The 13560-nt window shown below is 32.7% G+C and overlaps 2 protein-coding genes and 1 non-coding gene across 3 annotated transcripts; 1 reads left to right on the top strand and 2 right to left on the bottom strand.

Moving 5' to 3' along the window:
* Positions 1–2146: 2146 nt before the first annotated feature.
* Positions 2147–7181, top strand: LOC113869020 (protein phosphatase 2C 29-like). The gene is made up of 4 exons (XM_027505108.1): positions 2147–3920; positions 4460–4573; positions 5172–5436; positions 6447–7181. The coding sequence occupies exons 1-4, from the start codon at positions 2199–2201 to the stop codon at positions 6569–6571; spliced, it is 2226 nt and encodes a 741-aa protein (XP_027360909.1). The 5' UTR covers positions 2147–2198; the 3' UTR covers positions 6572–7181.
* Positions 7182–9705: 2524 nt separating this feature from the next.
* Positions 9706–9835, bottom strand: LOC113870564. The gene has a single exon (XR_003505585.1). It is a non-coding gene; the product is annotated as a U6atac minor spliceosomal RNA (small nuclear RNA).
* A 442-nt stretch (positions 9836–10277) lies between these two features.
* LOC113869078 (protein ABCI7, chloroplastic) lies at positions 10278–12721 on the bottom strand. The gene is made up of 3 exons (XM_027505220.1): positions 11840–12721; positions 11496–11755; positions 10278–10846 (listed from the first exon to the last, which is right to left on the bottom strand). Exons 1-3 carry the CDS (start codon positions 12659–12661, stop codon positions 10534–10536), a joined length of 1395 nt encoding a protein of 464 aa, XP_027361021.1. The 5' UTR covers positions 12662–12721; the 3' UTR covers positions 10278–10533.
* Positions 12722–13560: the final 839 nt, after the last annotated feature.

Consider the following 13560-nt stretch of genomic DNA (forward strand, 5'->3'; position numbering starts at 1 on the left):
AATTTAAAATAAATAAATAAATGTTTACTAAAAATATTTTTTTCATGCATCTGTATACAGTTTAAGCAAATAAAATATGATAAAGAAATGATTAGGTAAAAAATATTCCTAATGACCTTATGACATAACATTACATGTGATTGAATCTCAATGTTCACCTTTTTTCCTTCTCGTTGAATCTTCCTAATAAAAGCTTGAGGTAATGAAGTAAAATAACATCAACAAAAAAGAGTACCAAGAATTTGACGATACTTTTTTTTTTTTGGTTGACTAATTTGAACGGTGCTTTAGAATTTAAGGGGACCAGCTGAGTTAGATTCTCCAATTCAAAGTACCGGTTTCATGTATTATCAGTTAATTATTAATATGATAATTTTTAAAATTATACCTAATTTAAAATATATTTTCTTAAAAATGATAAATAAAAAGAAATCGAGCATTTATTTATTACAATAGAAATATTAAAAAAAAAAGGTAAAAATGATACCACTTTTATTTTCTTAAAAGATATTCTAAATATTAATATTAACATTTTTTATCATAGGTTTAATTTATAAATTTAATTTTTATAAAAATCACTCATAGATTACTTTTTATCGTTACTAGAGTTAAAATTGTTCTTGATATTAACATTATAATTCGTTTGAATCTTATACTAATACTTTATTTTAGCCCCTTCGTACAGAAATTTTACATCTTATTCTCAAGTTTTTACACGTCACATATCGTTTTGTAACTTTTGTTCCACTTAAAAAAAAAAACTTTAAATATTATTACAGCCCCAACTAACAGCAAAAAATAATTCATAACAATTTATTAATATAAACCTATAAAGTCAAGTTGACTGCAAGAAGTTGCATTATCCCTTCTCAAGCCTGTATTCACCAAATAATAAATGTCATTTAAAAATTAATCTTAGTTTTTTAAAAATATAAATTTTACATCAGAGAGTAAAATAAAATAATTTGAATATATATTTTTGTCTCTTTAATTTGAGTTATGTACAATTTTAGTTTCTCAATTATTTTGAGATAATCAAGTGTTTTTAAATTGTATAAATTCAGTTTTATATAATTTTTTTTTTACCTAAAACTAAAAAAATCTACCTTTTTTTTACTCAAAATACTTACAAACTAAATTGATTAAGTGATTTTTTTATTTAAAAGTAAACAAAAAAATTATTAATTTTCATTCAAAATAAAAAATCTAAAATTTCGTCTCTTTAATCTTTAATACACCTTGCGAAATATTTTAAATCTGGTATAATCTTCATTTTTTTACTCTAACAATTTGAAAATTACTTTATGTATTAACTCAATTACAAACCGGTCAAATCTTCTAAAATTTTGAATTAAAAAAAAGCATTTGAAATAAAATAAAATCAACGAGAGACTAAATTTACACAATTTTTGAAATAGAAAAAAATTATTAACTTAACAAATTATAAGAGAGAAAAATTAAACATAATTTAAAATAAAATGACTAAAATTTATTTAGATTATTAAAAATTTATAATTATTAATTGCAAAAATTACATATTAAATATTTAACATCCATATAATTTATCACAGACGTAATTAAAATATAAATGATTAATTTTTAAATATTTTGTTAATCTAAATATATAAAGTTAAAAAATTATAATTTAAATATTATTTATTGTACATTCTTATCTTGAATACAATAAATATTTTATTTTGAAAATTCTAAAAAGAAAAATTGAAAGCAATATTTATTACTCTCACTTTATTGTGAAGAATGAATGAAACAAAAAATGGTTGAAAATTGAGGGTGTTGGTCCCTTATTTGAACAGAGATATGGATAAATAAAAAGAGAAGGTTGATAAAAGTGTATAGCTGAGGTGGAGTGGTACGTGTCGCAAGCTTTTTAAAAATATGAAAATGGAGACAGAGCTATTGGAAAGACGCCAGCTCATGCAACCGTCAAACTCGGACAGTGCCAACAAAGTGCACACAACACAACAAATTTTTTTATTTGAAAACCCAAAACCGCAAAAATATATTATTATTATTATTATTATTATTATTATTATTATTAATTTTCCCTCTCTCTCTCTCTCTCTCTCTCTTCCTCGCTCGTTTCTTTTCTTTTGCTTTCCTTCGTCTTCTGACCTCACCTTCTCTCTCTCTCCTTCATTTCTTCAACAGAGAAAGAGAGAGAGAGAGAGAGTAATGTGATGGGAAGCAATGGACTCTGCAACTTGTTCTCTTGCTTCAAACCATCCAACCAAACCCCTAACCAACACCAACTCATATTCGCAGACGCAGAGCCATTGGACGAAACCCTAGGTCACTCTTTCTGCTACGTTAGATCCTCTGCTCGCTTTCTCTCTCCTACTCATTCCGATCGCTTTCTCTCTCCATCTAACTCCCTCCGCTTCTCTCCCACTCACCGACCGGATTTTCCCGAAACCGCATTCAAGGCCATTTCCGGAGCATCCGTCAGTGCTAACAGTTCTGCTCCCAAAACCGTTCTCCAGTTAGATAACGCTTACGAAGACGCTTCTGCTAGGGGTACTATTGTAAATGGCTTCAAAGCTACCTCGTCGTTTAGTGCTCTTCCGCTTCAGCCAGTGCCTCGAGGAGCTGAGCCCGAGAGGGAGCGGAGGGCTTTCTTCCTCTCTGGTCCAATTGAAAGCGGCGCACTCTCCGGACCACTAGACGATGTCGTCTCCGGTGACGGCGCCGGCGCCGGGGTGCCTTTTTCTGCTCCTCTCGGGGGTGGGATGTATGTGAAGAAGAAGCGGAAGAAGAGTATTGCGGGGTTGCGGAAGGCGTTCCAGCGGAGTCTTTCGGAGAAGAAGCGGCCGTGGGTGGTGCCCGTGTTGAATTTCGTCGGCCGTAAGGAGGTTCCGGCGAGTGAGGGGAAGGCGGAGGAGAAGAGCGAGAGTAATGTGCAGTGGGCGCTGGGGAAGGCGGGGGAGGATCGGGTGCATGTGGTTGTATCGGAAGAGCAGGGTTGGTTGTTCGTGGGGATTTACGACGGTTTCAATGGCCCCGACGCGCCGGAGTTTCTTATGGGTCATCTTTACCGTGCCGTTTACGGCGAGCTGCAGGGACTGTTTTGGGAAGTTGAAGAGGCGCAGGGATCTAACCCTGCACCTGCTGCAGCGGATAATGAAGCTGAACCCAAAAATGAAGGGGAGGTTGAAGAACAAGAGTTGAACTCTCTTGGAGGGTCCGCTAAGAAGGTGACATTTCAAGCAGAGGGAACTGAGAGTAGGCGTAGAAGGTTGTGGGAGTTTCTTGCGGAGGATGATGCAGAAGACGGGCTTGATCTCTCGGGATCAGATAGGTTTGCGTTTTCTGTGAATGATGCACTCAGCGCTAGCAAGGATGGTTCTGCAGGTAGTAGACAGTGGCTGATTTTGTCAAAGTTGAAGCATGGATTGTCGAAGCATAAGGAGGGTCCTGGCAGAAAGTTGTTGCCTTGGAGCTTGGGCATGGGCACGGAGGAGAAGGAGAAGGAGAAGGTTGAGGTGGAGAATCGAGCAGAGCAGAAGGGTCGCGGTGGTGATGGTGGTAGGAAGCGGAGAGTGGGTCCTGTGGATCATGATTTGGTTTTGAAGGCATTGTCCAGGGCGCTTGAGATGACTGAACTGGCGTATTTGGATATGGCGGATAAGCTTATTGATACGAACCCGGAGCTTGCGTTGATGGGGTCATGTTTGTTGGTTGTGTTAATGAGGGATGAGGATGTTTATGTGATGAACGTGGGAGATAGCCGGGCCATTGTGGCGCATTATGAGTGGGAAGAGGAGGTGAACTCGAGTAGCGATGGAGAATCAAGCGTGGAGGTCATAGATGAGGATTCCTTGGCTCTGGGTGAGGGTCCTTCTCGAGTTCGGAGGTTGGTTGCATTGCAGCTGTCCACTGACCACAGCACCAGCATTGAAGAGGCAAGTTTATAATTTGCCCCTTCAGCTACTTCTTTTCTTGTTTATGTCTATGCTTATTGATTCTTCTGCTGATATGCTTTCTACCTATTTAAGCATGGGAGCAATATTTCATGATTAAATAATTGTTAGGCTTCATTGCTCTTTAATTTTTTTGTAATTCCTTTAGTAGCTTTCTGGGATTTAATAATGCTACTTATCTATGTGTGTGCTTTCATTTTATATGTCTATATCTATGCTTGGATCTGCTTGTCTTTGTGTATTTTTCCTACAGCTGTCTGTATCTCCGTCAGGGAGGTCAATGTCTGCGTGTCAGACTTTCATTTAGTGCAGCATTCTGCTTTTATGTCAAGTGGCAAGTAGTTTTGGATTTCGTAGCTCTCATTGACGAGTCATGCGAGTGTTATGTTCAAGAAGTTAGATCTTCACCTTCGTGCTTAATTGCTCTTTCCTTTTCAATATTAGTTCTGTTTCCTTTTCATCAATCGTGTTCTGATCAGTTTGTATCAGTTGTCTGAAATTTGGGGCTTATTGTTTTGCAGGAAGTTATTAGGATTAAGAATGAACATCCTGATGATAGCCAATGTATCGTAAATGATAGAGTGAAAGGCCGTCTTAAGGTTACTAGAGCATTTGGGGCTGGATTTTTGAAACAGGTGCCTTTTTAAATACTTTATTGTAATAATACTTTATTCTTGCTATATACTTCTGATTGTTGTACAAGAGAAGATGAATGGCATTGATATCCATCATTATTGTTAGAAGCACTGTTTGTCATTTTTAGGCACAGCACAATTTATTTATGAAATGTTGATTTTCTAAGATTTTTCTTTGTGTAGAATGATTTAAGGACTGATTTTATGTTAACAAGAAAATCCTTCCAGACATTGAATTAATTATTTTGAATAGCCTGCAGTAATTTTTTTTTGTTTTACCTTTTTCATGTTTGTACTTGGAGAGCCAGTGCATAGCTGTTATGCCTATTGTTATCCATAAGTTTTTGTGATTGGCGATTAGAAGAGTGGTCAGGTCCTTGGTTTTAGAGTATGCCAAATTTCAACTCTGGTCTGGAAGGAAGCGATTCATGTCAACTTACACTTTTAAGCACTGCTGCACATGCACATGCTCATCTGCATTCTGAAAATTGAATTCTGCCTGTTTATTGTGCCTATTGTTCAAGGCTGCATAGACTTTTTAAATATTATATAGAAATGTATGCCTACATTGATGATATGATTTAAAATGTTTCTGCAGCCGAAGTGGAATGATGTGGTACTAGAAATGTTTCGTAATGAATATATCGGCACTGCTCCATATGTATCCTGCTGCCCTTCATTACGTCACCATAGATTATGCCAAAGAGATCGGTTCTTGATCCTCTCATCTGATGGGTTGTATCAATATCTAAGCAATCAAGAAGTGGTTTCTCAAGTTGAGAGTTTCATGAAAAAGTTTCCAGATGGAGATCCTGCCCAGCATTTAATAGAGGAGTTGCTCCTACGTGCAGCCAAAAAGGCTGGTAAACAAGTCTTCTCATTACATGAATCTATCCTATAGCTTTGCGTTCTTGTTGAACATGTACTATTTGTTTCATGACATAATTCGAGGGAATGGCATTTTATTTATTTACTTATGATTGATACCATTCTTATATAATAACTAAATGCTTGATTCTTCCCCTAAGATGTTTGTCCAAAATAGTCGGACATTCAAACTTTTTTTGTTGGTTGATTTGGTGGCATTAACTATATTCTGTGGCTGAACTCAGTTATCACATTTGTGACTATTCCTGTTGATTTTAAGGATATATTTTAATTGAATTTTGATTGAAGAAGCAAGTGATGGATATTTAAGTTGTTAACACAATAACTTGCGCAGGATCTGTTTCAGAAAACTGAAAGAATTGTATTTTATATTTTGTTATATCTTGAGCAGGGAGGTATGTAATAAACAGTTTAATAATTTATCATTTTCTTTTCTTTTCTTTTCAACTGCTGTTCCACATTACATTTGGTCTTGATTTTGGGATCATTTCCCTCCTTTTTTCAATCATATGCGAGTGATGCCATGGAAGCGTTGTGTTGTGTCATTCTTTATTTGGGATGGTACAAAACAATGTTTTTGTCTTCTTAAGTTTCTGGATCACTGCTTTAATTGTTTGTGAGATGCTACTTTATAATTTTCAATTCTGTAGAAGATAACTGACTTCACATTTTCACACTTTTATTCTTTTATGCCTTTATTTTCACTCTTAGGACTCCTCTGGAGGATTATAGTGTCTATATGCACTGGTTTGGTTGGTTCCTGTAGAGAAACTTGTTTCTGAAATGATATGTTTGATGCTAGTGGCTGTTTGCACTTTATAACCTAAGCCTGGGTGGGATTAAGGTAATGCAGAAAAATACGATAGAAACATGAAAATAATTGTGCAATATTTGAATTAATGTGTTTCTCAAACCTTGAACTTATCAAATACTATGTTTATGCAACCAGCATTTAGAGTGGTGATTTTGGACTCTAATGTTGCAGGAATGGATTTACATGAATTGCTGGATATCCCTCAAGGAGATCGGAGGAAGTACCATGATGATGTTACTGTTATGGTGATATCACTTGAAGGAAGAATTTGGAAATCGTCAGGGAAGTATCTGTGAGGCCTTGCTAACTCATGTTTACTATTCAGGTGATCATATTATTTCACCAAAGGGTGCCTCGAAGCCAATGACAAAATTTCACAGTTGATCCATTTTTCGTGGGTCATCTTAGATGATCATTCTGGTCTCTTACAACATAAGCTTTTGAATAGAAGAATCTCACATGTTAATGGCAAGAGGCCACTGGTAGTGCTCTATTCAGAATTGGGAGATGCAAATGCAATTTGAAATGAACTTGAGAATGGACACTGCTAATGGATTTTTGGGAAGTCTCTTTGGAAGACAAAACAATGTAAAGCCGTTTTAAACTGTTCTCTTTTAGTTCCAGTATCTGTCTATCTCTGTTCCCAAATATTGTCCCAATTTATAGAGATGAAAAATGATAGAAATTTTGAGTAGCAGAGGTTCTTTCCATTCTCTTTTTTGTTTTTGCTCCTTTTCTTTCTCTGGCTGGAGCCAAGAGAATGTGGGTGTATATTGGTGGGGATACAGATGTACTGACTGAACTTAGAGCAGTCACTAGTCACAGAACAAATGTAATTGAGGGTGGATTTCTACCATTGCGGATTAGCATGATTCTGAATTAGAGATCTCAATCCGATCATTGCATCTATATTTATCTATCTATATAGACATTGATTGCCGCTATTTATTACTGAATACATTTACAACAAAATTTATGATTATTAAACTTTAGATTATTTATAATATATTTATAACAAAAATTATAATTATTAAGATTTAAAATATTTAGATTTATTTATATGGTTAATGATATGGATGGTCAAAACAAATGTAAGTAAAGTTAGGAACGAAAATAACATATTGACTATAAATTATATTTAATAATTATTTATTGAAATTAATTATAATATTTTGCATAACTTATGAACTAAAATTATTATTAACTAATAATTATTATCTTTAAATTATATTTAAAGAAATTCTATTAGAATTGATTTTATATAAATATTTTATATGGATAGTTATACACTTTTAAAAAAGATAATAATAAATTTGCTATAAGTGATATTTAATAAAAATTATTTAAATTTATTAAATATTAAAAATAAAATAAAATTTATTGTGAAATGTTAAAAAAAGGAAAGAAATATTAATAAATTACAAAAAAAAATTTCATAAAAATCAAATGAAGTTATCAAGTGATATGTTTTTTTTTTTCTCTAAATACTCAATTGATATGTTAATAGAAAATGAAATTGTATCTTATTTTTAAATTTAAATGTATTGATTTAAATAATAATTTTATATTGTATATTATTAAATTATTAAATTATATTTATGACAAAAAGACAAATAAATTATCATACAAATAAGTTTTTTTTTTATTATACACAACTTTTGAACTTTTTAAAAGTTCTTTTTATCATTCTACTTTATTTCTGTATTTTATCATTATGTCAACGTTAAAAGTTTTTTATCTAATTAGACATATATATATATATATTTTGTTAATATTGATATTTTTTAATTTTTTATTAAATTATATTCATATATTTTATTTTAATTTATTGAGTACGCATAAAATTACATTATTTTTAAGTGATATCATGTATTAAATTTTATTTTTAATCAATTAAATTATATCAAATTCATCAATATTTCTTTAACTAAATTAATCTACAATAGTATAAATTTATATTATTTGAAATTATATCAGAGTTGATATATCGTATATGTCATATTTTAAATTTATAAATAAAAATATTTATAAAAAAATATAAAAAATAATAAAATCTTATGTTATAAGTATATTTTTTAAAGAAATTTTAAACATACTAATAATAAATAAAATATAATATTGTTAAATTTTAATTATCTTTATAGCACTCAAAATATTTTTTATAATTAAATTTAATTAAAATATATAAATCAATTTATGTAAAATTGACTACACCTACTTATTACTATATACATTTACAACAAAACTTATATTTATTAAACTTTAAAATACTCAAAGTCACGTAAAATATTGGTAATACGAATGATTAGCGTGGATAATTAGACATATTAAAAATAAAACAACAAAAATTTATTCAAAACTTTAAAATACTTAAAATCACATATATTATCAAAATTGATGTTGGTGTATATTAAAAATAAAAATAATAAATTAACTATAAATTATATTTAATAAAAAATTATTAAAATTAATTACAATATTTTACATATCTTAAGAATTTAAATTATAATTGATTCATAATTATTATATTTGAATTATATTTAAGAAAAATTTATTAAAATTAATTATATATAAAAAATTTACATTGATAGTTATACAATGTTAGGAATAAAAATAATATATTACTATAATATATAAATTTGTTATTAAAATCTTACTGTAATTGTTGGATTTGTATATTTAATATTTTTATATTATAATAAATAAATAAATAAATATATTATTGTATTTCAAATATAAATTAAGTTTGAATGTTATATTTACTTTTTATATAAATTTGTTTTAACAGTGAATCAGAACTCTTGTACTTTTTAATATTTTTTTATATTTTAAATATTTCTTTTATAATTATGAAAAAAATCTACAATCAAATAAAGACATGAATTAATTTATAAAATATTATGAAAATATTTTTTTAATATTTTTAATATTAAAATTTTAAACTATATTTATTTATTAATATTTTATATTCTAATTATGTGATTATTGAAATTTTTTTGAGATTAAAATTAAATTTTTAATGCTTTTAAATTTTTTTTGGAGTATTTAATAAAGTAATGGAGTTACAATTCATTCTCCAATTATAAACTAAATTATACGTAAAATATAAAATATAATAAATATTTTTTTATTGATATAATTATTTACGATATTATATTTTTAAAATTAATACTAACTTTTAAAATTAAAAAATATTTTAAATTAAAATAATTAGTCATTAGTATATATTTACTTATTATAAGTTAAATTTAAATATGTTATTTTAAAATCATAAAATAATAATTTTATGTATAATTTATCAAATGAATTTATGTTAATATTTATTTTAATTCTTAAAAAATAAAAATTAAACTTTTAAAAAATATTAAATAAATTTGTATAATATACAAATATATTTTAAGAGAGCACAGGGCTGTGATGGTGATGAGACGAAAAAATTGGGTTAGAGATCCACCTCTGCGAGGTGGGTAGCCTTAACCGGATGTGTTAGCAAGAAAGCCCGAAGGCTGTTCCCGTCCCTGTCAGGGGAGATGCCAACCATCTCTCCTTTTTACGAACACAACTATGTGGGAGCAAGTTTGATTTATAGAGTGTAAATGGCTTTGATTAATGTCCGGTGTGGGACTTCGTCACAACAATTACTCAACCTACATCTCCTTATAATGGCTTCATTCAAGGGCATACATAGATGTTTGCTACTGTTAATTATGAACAGAAAATCTCTGCGCGTATCATATACTCACATTTATTGTTAATAATACAGAAACAAGAATATGCGTGGGTCTATTTTCATAGCTACGGATGTAAGCAAAGACAAGAGCCAGGGCATGGGTAGCTAGCTGAATGCAATCAGTGTTATAAGAAACGTGGTAGCAGGACCCTCTTTGCAAATTGGATAAATCAGATTCAACACCCACATTTTGGGCACGCTGGTAGATTAGATACTGAATAACACAGAGAAGGGACTTCAGGTAACCAAAATGTATAAGGATTCTAATTCCTGCGAACAGGTAATGATTTTTCACTACACAAACACAAATGCATTTTTCACATTTTCAAAAAATACTACTAGAAATCAATCGTACACGGGGAAGCATGAACGCAGCAATTGCAATGTTTATCAATTACACAGTACAATAGTACACAGCTTCATTCTTGTCGAAGCAATGAGTTGGGAAAAATAATTTTATTTGGATTTCAACTCACAATTTTACCAGGAAATTTAAAATGTTTTACATTTAGCGCACACCTACAATGCTTATGAATTAGAAGATGGATCCAACAAATTTTTAATCTGACTTCGTACTCTGTCTCTAATAGAAGAATGAGGAAACTTTTCTATCACCTCCCCTCCAAAAGAAAAAATTAGAAGTCTTCTAGCACTCTTTAAGTCAATGCCGCGTGCTTGGAAATACAAGAGTTGGCTTTCTTCCAGGTCACTTATTGCCGCTCCATGGGAGCACTTGACGTCATCAGCCACGATTTGGAGATTTGGTTTAACATTTACCGTTGCTCGGGGTTCAAGTAGAAGGCTTCTTGTTAACTGTCCTGCATCTGTCTGCTGAGCATACCTACACCAGAAATAGTATATCATCATACAGAGTGCCTTATCTTATAAAATACAAGATATTTGAAAACAAATGCACCTGTTTCAGCTCAATAAATTATTGAAAACATCTTACTATATCACTTTTTGGGTTAATAAGCTAGTAGAGTTGTTTGGTAAAAATAAAAAAGAAAGCTTATAATATTTGAAAGTTAGCTTACGAAAAACTCCCTCAAGTAACATTCAATAATTTATTGGAAGCTAACTTGTAATTCTTTTTTATCCTTGACCTTTTAAACAATTTATAGATACACAAAACAGCCTTAACACTTTTTGTAGACATTTAACACATTTCATTTGTATAACTAGATTTACCAAACAGTTCTAATTCAATTAGTTAGTTATAAACTTTCAGCTAGCTTATCAACTATATGGTACAAGCTATAAACTTTCAACTAATTCTACCAAACATGGCCTTAATCTCCTTAGATTATCTCGTGGGGATTGCATTCCACAATGCGCATACCAAACATAACAGCTCATTCCCATATTGCACCACAGGAGTCAAGACTAAAAGGGGATTATCTAGCCATCTTTGCCGAATAAAATTATATTATTGCATAAATGAAGTAATTGTCATTTAAGTATAGTTAAAAAATAAAAAACACAATTACCTGTTAACCTTAATGTTTCCGTCAAAAACAGCTTGTCCCAAAGGGTGAGCGACAATACACTTGTGCAGTTGCCGGGAATAGCCCCGTGGATGGTCCAAAACAAGGCTACTATGGAGATCCTGTGTTTGATGACCAACACACAAGTGTAAAGTGGATAATTCAGTGATGGTGTCAGGACCCAGTTGTTGTATATGAAGATTGTGCCTGCCCACTTTTCCTCCAGTGCTTACCTCAGTAAGTTCATACTTACTAGATGACTCCTGCAAACAATCAACAAAGAATCACAATCTTATCCGAATTGCTTCCATTAAAGGGAAGGGATGAAGGGGAAACACTTAATGGACCTGGCGAACGGAGGTCCATTTTATATGGGCCGCAGCGAATGATTGGGTCTGAATATAAGAGTGTCTAAGCTTTGCTCCTTCTCCAATTACTGCTTCCAAAGCACCGTTGCTCCAATAACACTCTCTCTCTTTTCCTTGCGGGCTTGAAAATTCCTCAATTACATCCACCTCTGCTCCCTTCTCCACCACCACAAGAACCCTAGGATTGGAAACCGGCATCGTGTCGGAACCCTCGCCACTAACTTCACCCGGAAAGTACCCCAAGTGGACGGGGTTTTCCACGTGGCACCCCTCGGGGACGTACACGACGGTCAAATCGGGAGCGGCGATGCCGTTGATGGACCAGAACAAGTCACCGGCGTGGAAGCTGCAGAGCAATTCGGAGAGCCTTTGGATGAGAGGAGTGGAAGAGAGGTCGGAGAGGGTTCCGACGTAGACTCCTTCCGGGAATTGGGAGGTGAGGATGGAAATGGGGTGGGAGACGGGGAGGATTCGGGATTGGCGAATGAAGGAAAGGTCGGTGAAGCGAAAGGGTTCGTCTTTGCGCGATGGCCATGGAGTTGAGAGAAGGGATTCGGAGGAGGCGTTACGAAGCTTCTGGAGAGGGAGTGGGGTTGAAGCAGAGGAGGGGACAGAGTCTTCGAGGGTTTCCGCGAGTTCTAGAACGAAGGGGTCAGAGGTGAAGGCCTGCACTGACACTGAGACTCTGGTTTTGGGTTTGTGAGATTTGAAGGAAGAAGATGAAGAAGAAGAAGAAGAAGAAGAAGAAGAAGGGATTGTTATTGGATTGTACACTGCGGGGGTTAAGGCTATTCCAGTCATTCTCAGGTATGCTAATCCTACCCTGTTTCATCGACTCTATGCTATTAGATTTCTCTTTTTATTTTTTACTCACTTCTTTTTGGGCTTATATCTGCTCTTTTGTTTTCTTGGCCCAGTTGTCTTGTGCGTTGGGTCTCCAGAGGCCCATGTTTAAAGAGGAGCCCTAAAAGAAGAAGGAAAATTTGAGTGAAAACCCCCTCTCCTCCTTGATATCCAAAGTAGTTATCATATAAATGTGGTACATAATACTAACAGGCATGCTAAAACAGTAACGTGAAAAAAAGGTAATGAATTCCACCTTAAAATAATAATAAAGTAAGACCTAGTGTGGATGATTAGAGAGTTGTCTGAATAATGTTTGCTTCCAAGTCGCGAAATGCCAAAAGCTCATCTCCAGGTTTGCATGGCGGCTGATGGAGAAAATTAAAGCATCAATCTCAGAAAATATTAAAATGTTAGATAAATAAAATCTTAATGTCGTTTTAATATGAATTAATTCATTTTAATATTTTTTATATACAAGTAATAAGGAATTCAATTATGGTCGCTTGATTCAAACTTACGATTAAAAGCAGAAGATAAAATATTAGAAAAATTTTGAAGCTAGGACATTGATCGAGGTAGGTTTAGACAATGAGCAAATCGTCAAGGTTGAGAGAGGGGGGCAATGTTTAGCGTATTATTACCAGTGGTAGCTTGTTCAAAAAAGTGATAATTTAAGTTTGACCCACATGTTTGGTTCAATGCCCACATAATAACATAATCACATTATTACATTGGATCCGGGGTTTAAGTGTCAAGCAAATCAACGTAATCTAATCCAAATCTCACGCTTTTCTGCACTGAGAGCTCCTAAGCTTATCGCCTATAGCCACCGCAGTTTATGAGAAAAAAAGGTA

The sequence above is a fragment of the Abrus precatorius genome, unplaced genomic scaffold (assembly GCF_003935025.1).
Source record: "Abrus precatorius isolate BTA unplaced genomic scaffold, Abrus_2018 Scaffold6, whole genome shotgun sequence".
Classification (NCBI taxonomy): domain Eukaryota; kingdom Viridiplantae; phylum Streptophyta; class Magnoliopsida; order Fabales; family Fabaceae; genus Abrus; species Abrus precatorius.

Excerpts from the sequence above, each read along its gene's own strand:
- LOC113869020 (XM_027505108.1), top strand. The coding sequence starts at position 2,199 with ATGGGAAGCAATGGACTCTGCAACTTGTTCTCTTGCTTCAAACCATCC. Across the intron at positions 3,921-4,459 it reads ACAGCACCAGCATTGAAGAG|GAAGTTATTAGGATTAAGAA; the intron begins GCAAGTTTATAA and ends ATTGTTTTGCAG. Across the intron at positions 5,437-6,446 it reads ACGTGCAGCCAAAAAGGCTG|GAATGGATTTACATGAATTG; the intron begins GTAAACAAGTCT and ends CTAATGTTGCAG.
- LOC113869078 (XM_027505220.1), bottom strand. The coding sequence starts at position 12,661 with ATGACTGGAATAGCCTTAACCCCCGCAGTGTACAATCCAATAACAATC. Across the intron at positions 11,756-11,839 it reads AATGGACCTCCGTTCGCCAG|GAGTCATCTAGTAAGTATGA; the intron begins GTCCATTAAGTG and ends GATTGTTTGCAG. Across the intron at positions 10,847-11,495 it reads GGAAACATTAAGGTTAACAG|GTATGCTCAGCAGACAGATG; the intron begins GTAATTGTGTTT and ends TTTCTGGTGTAG.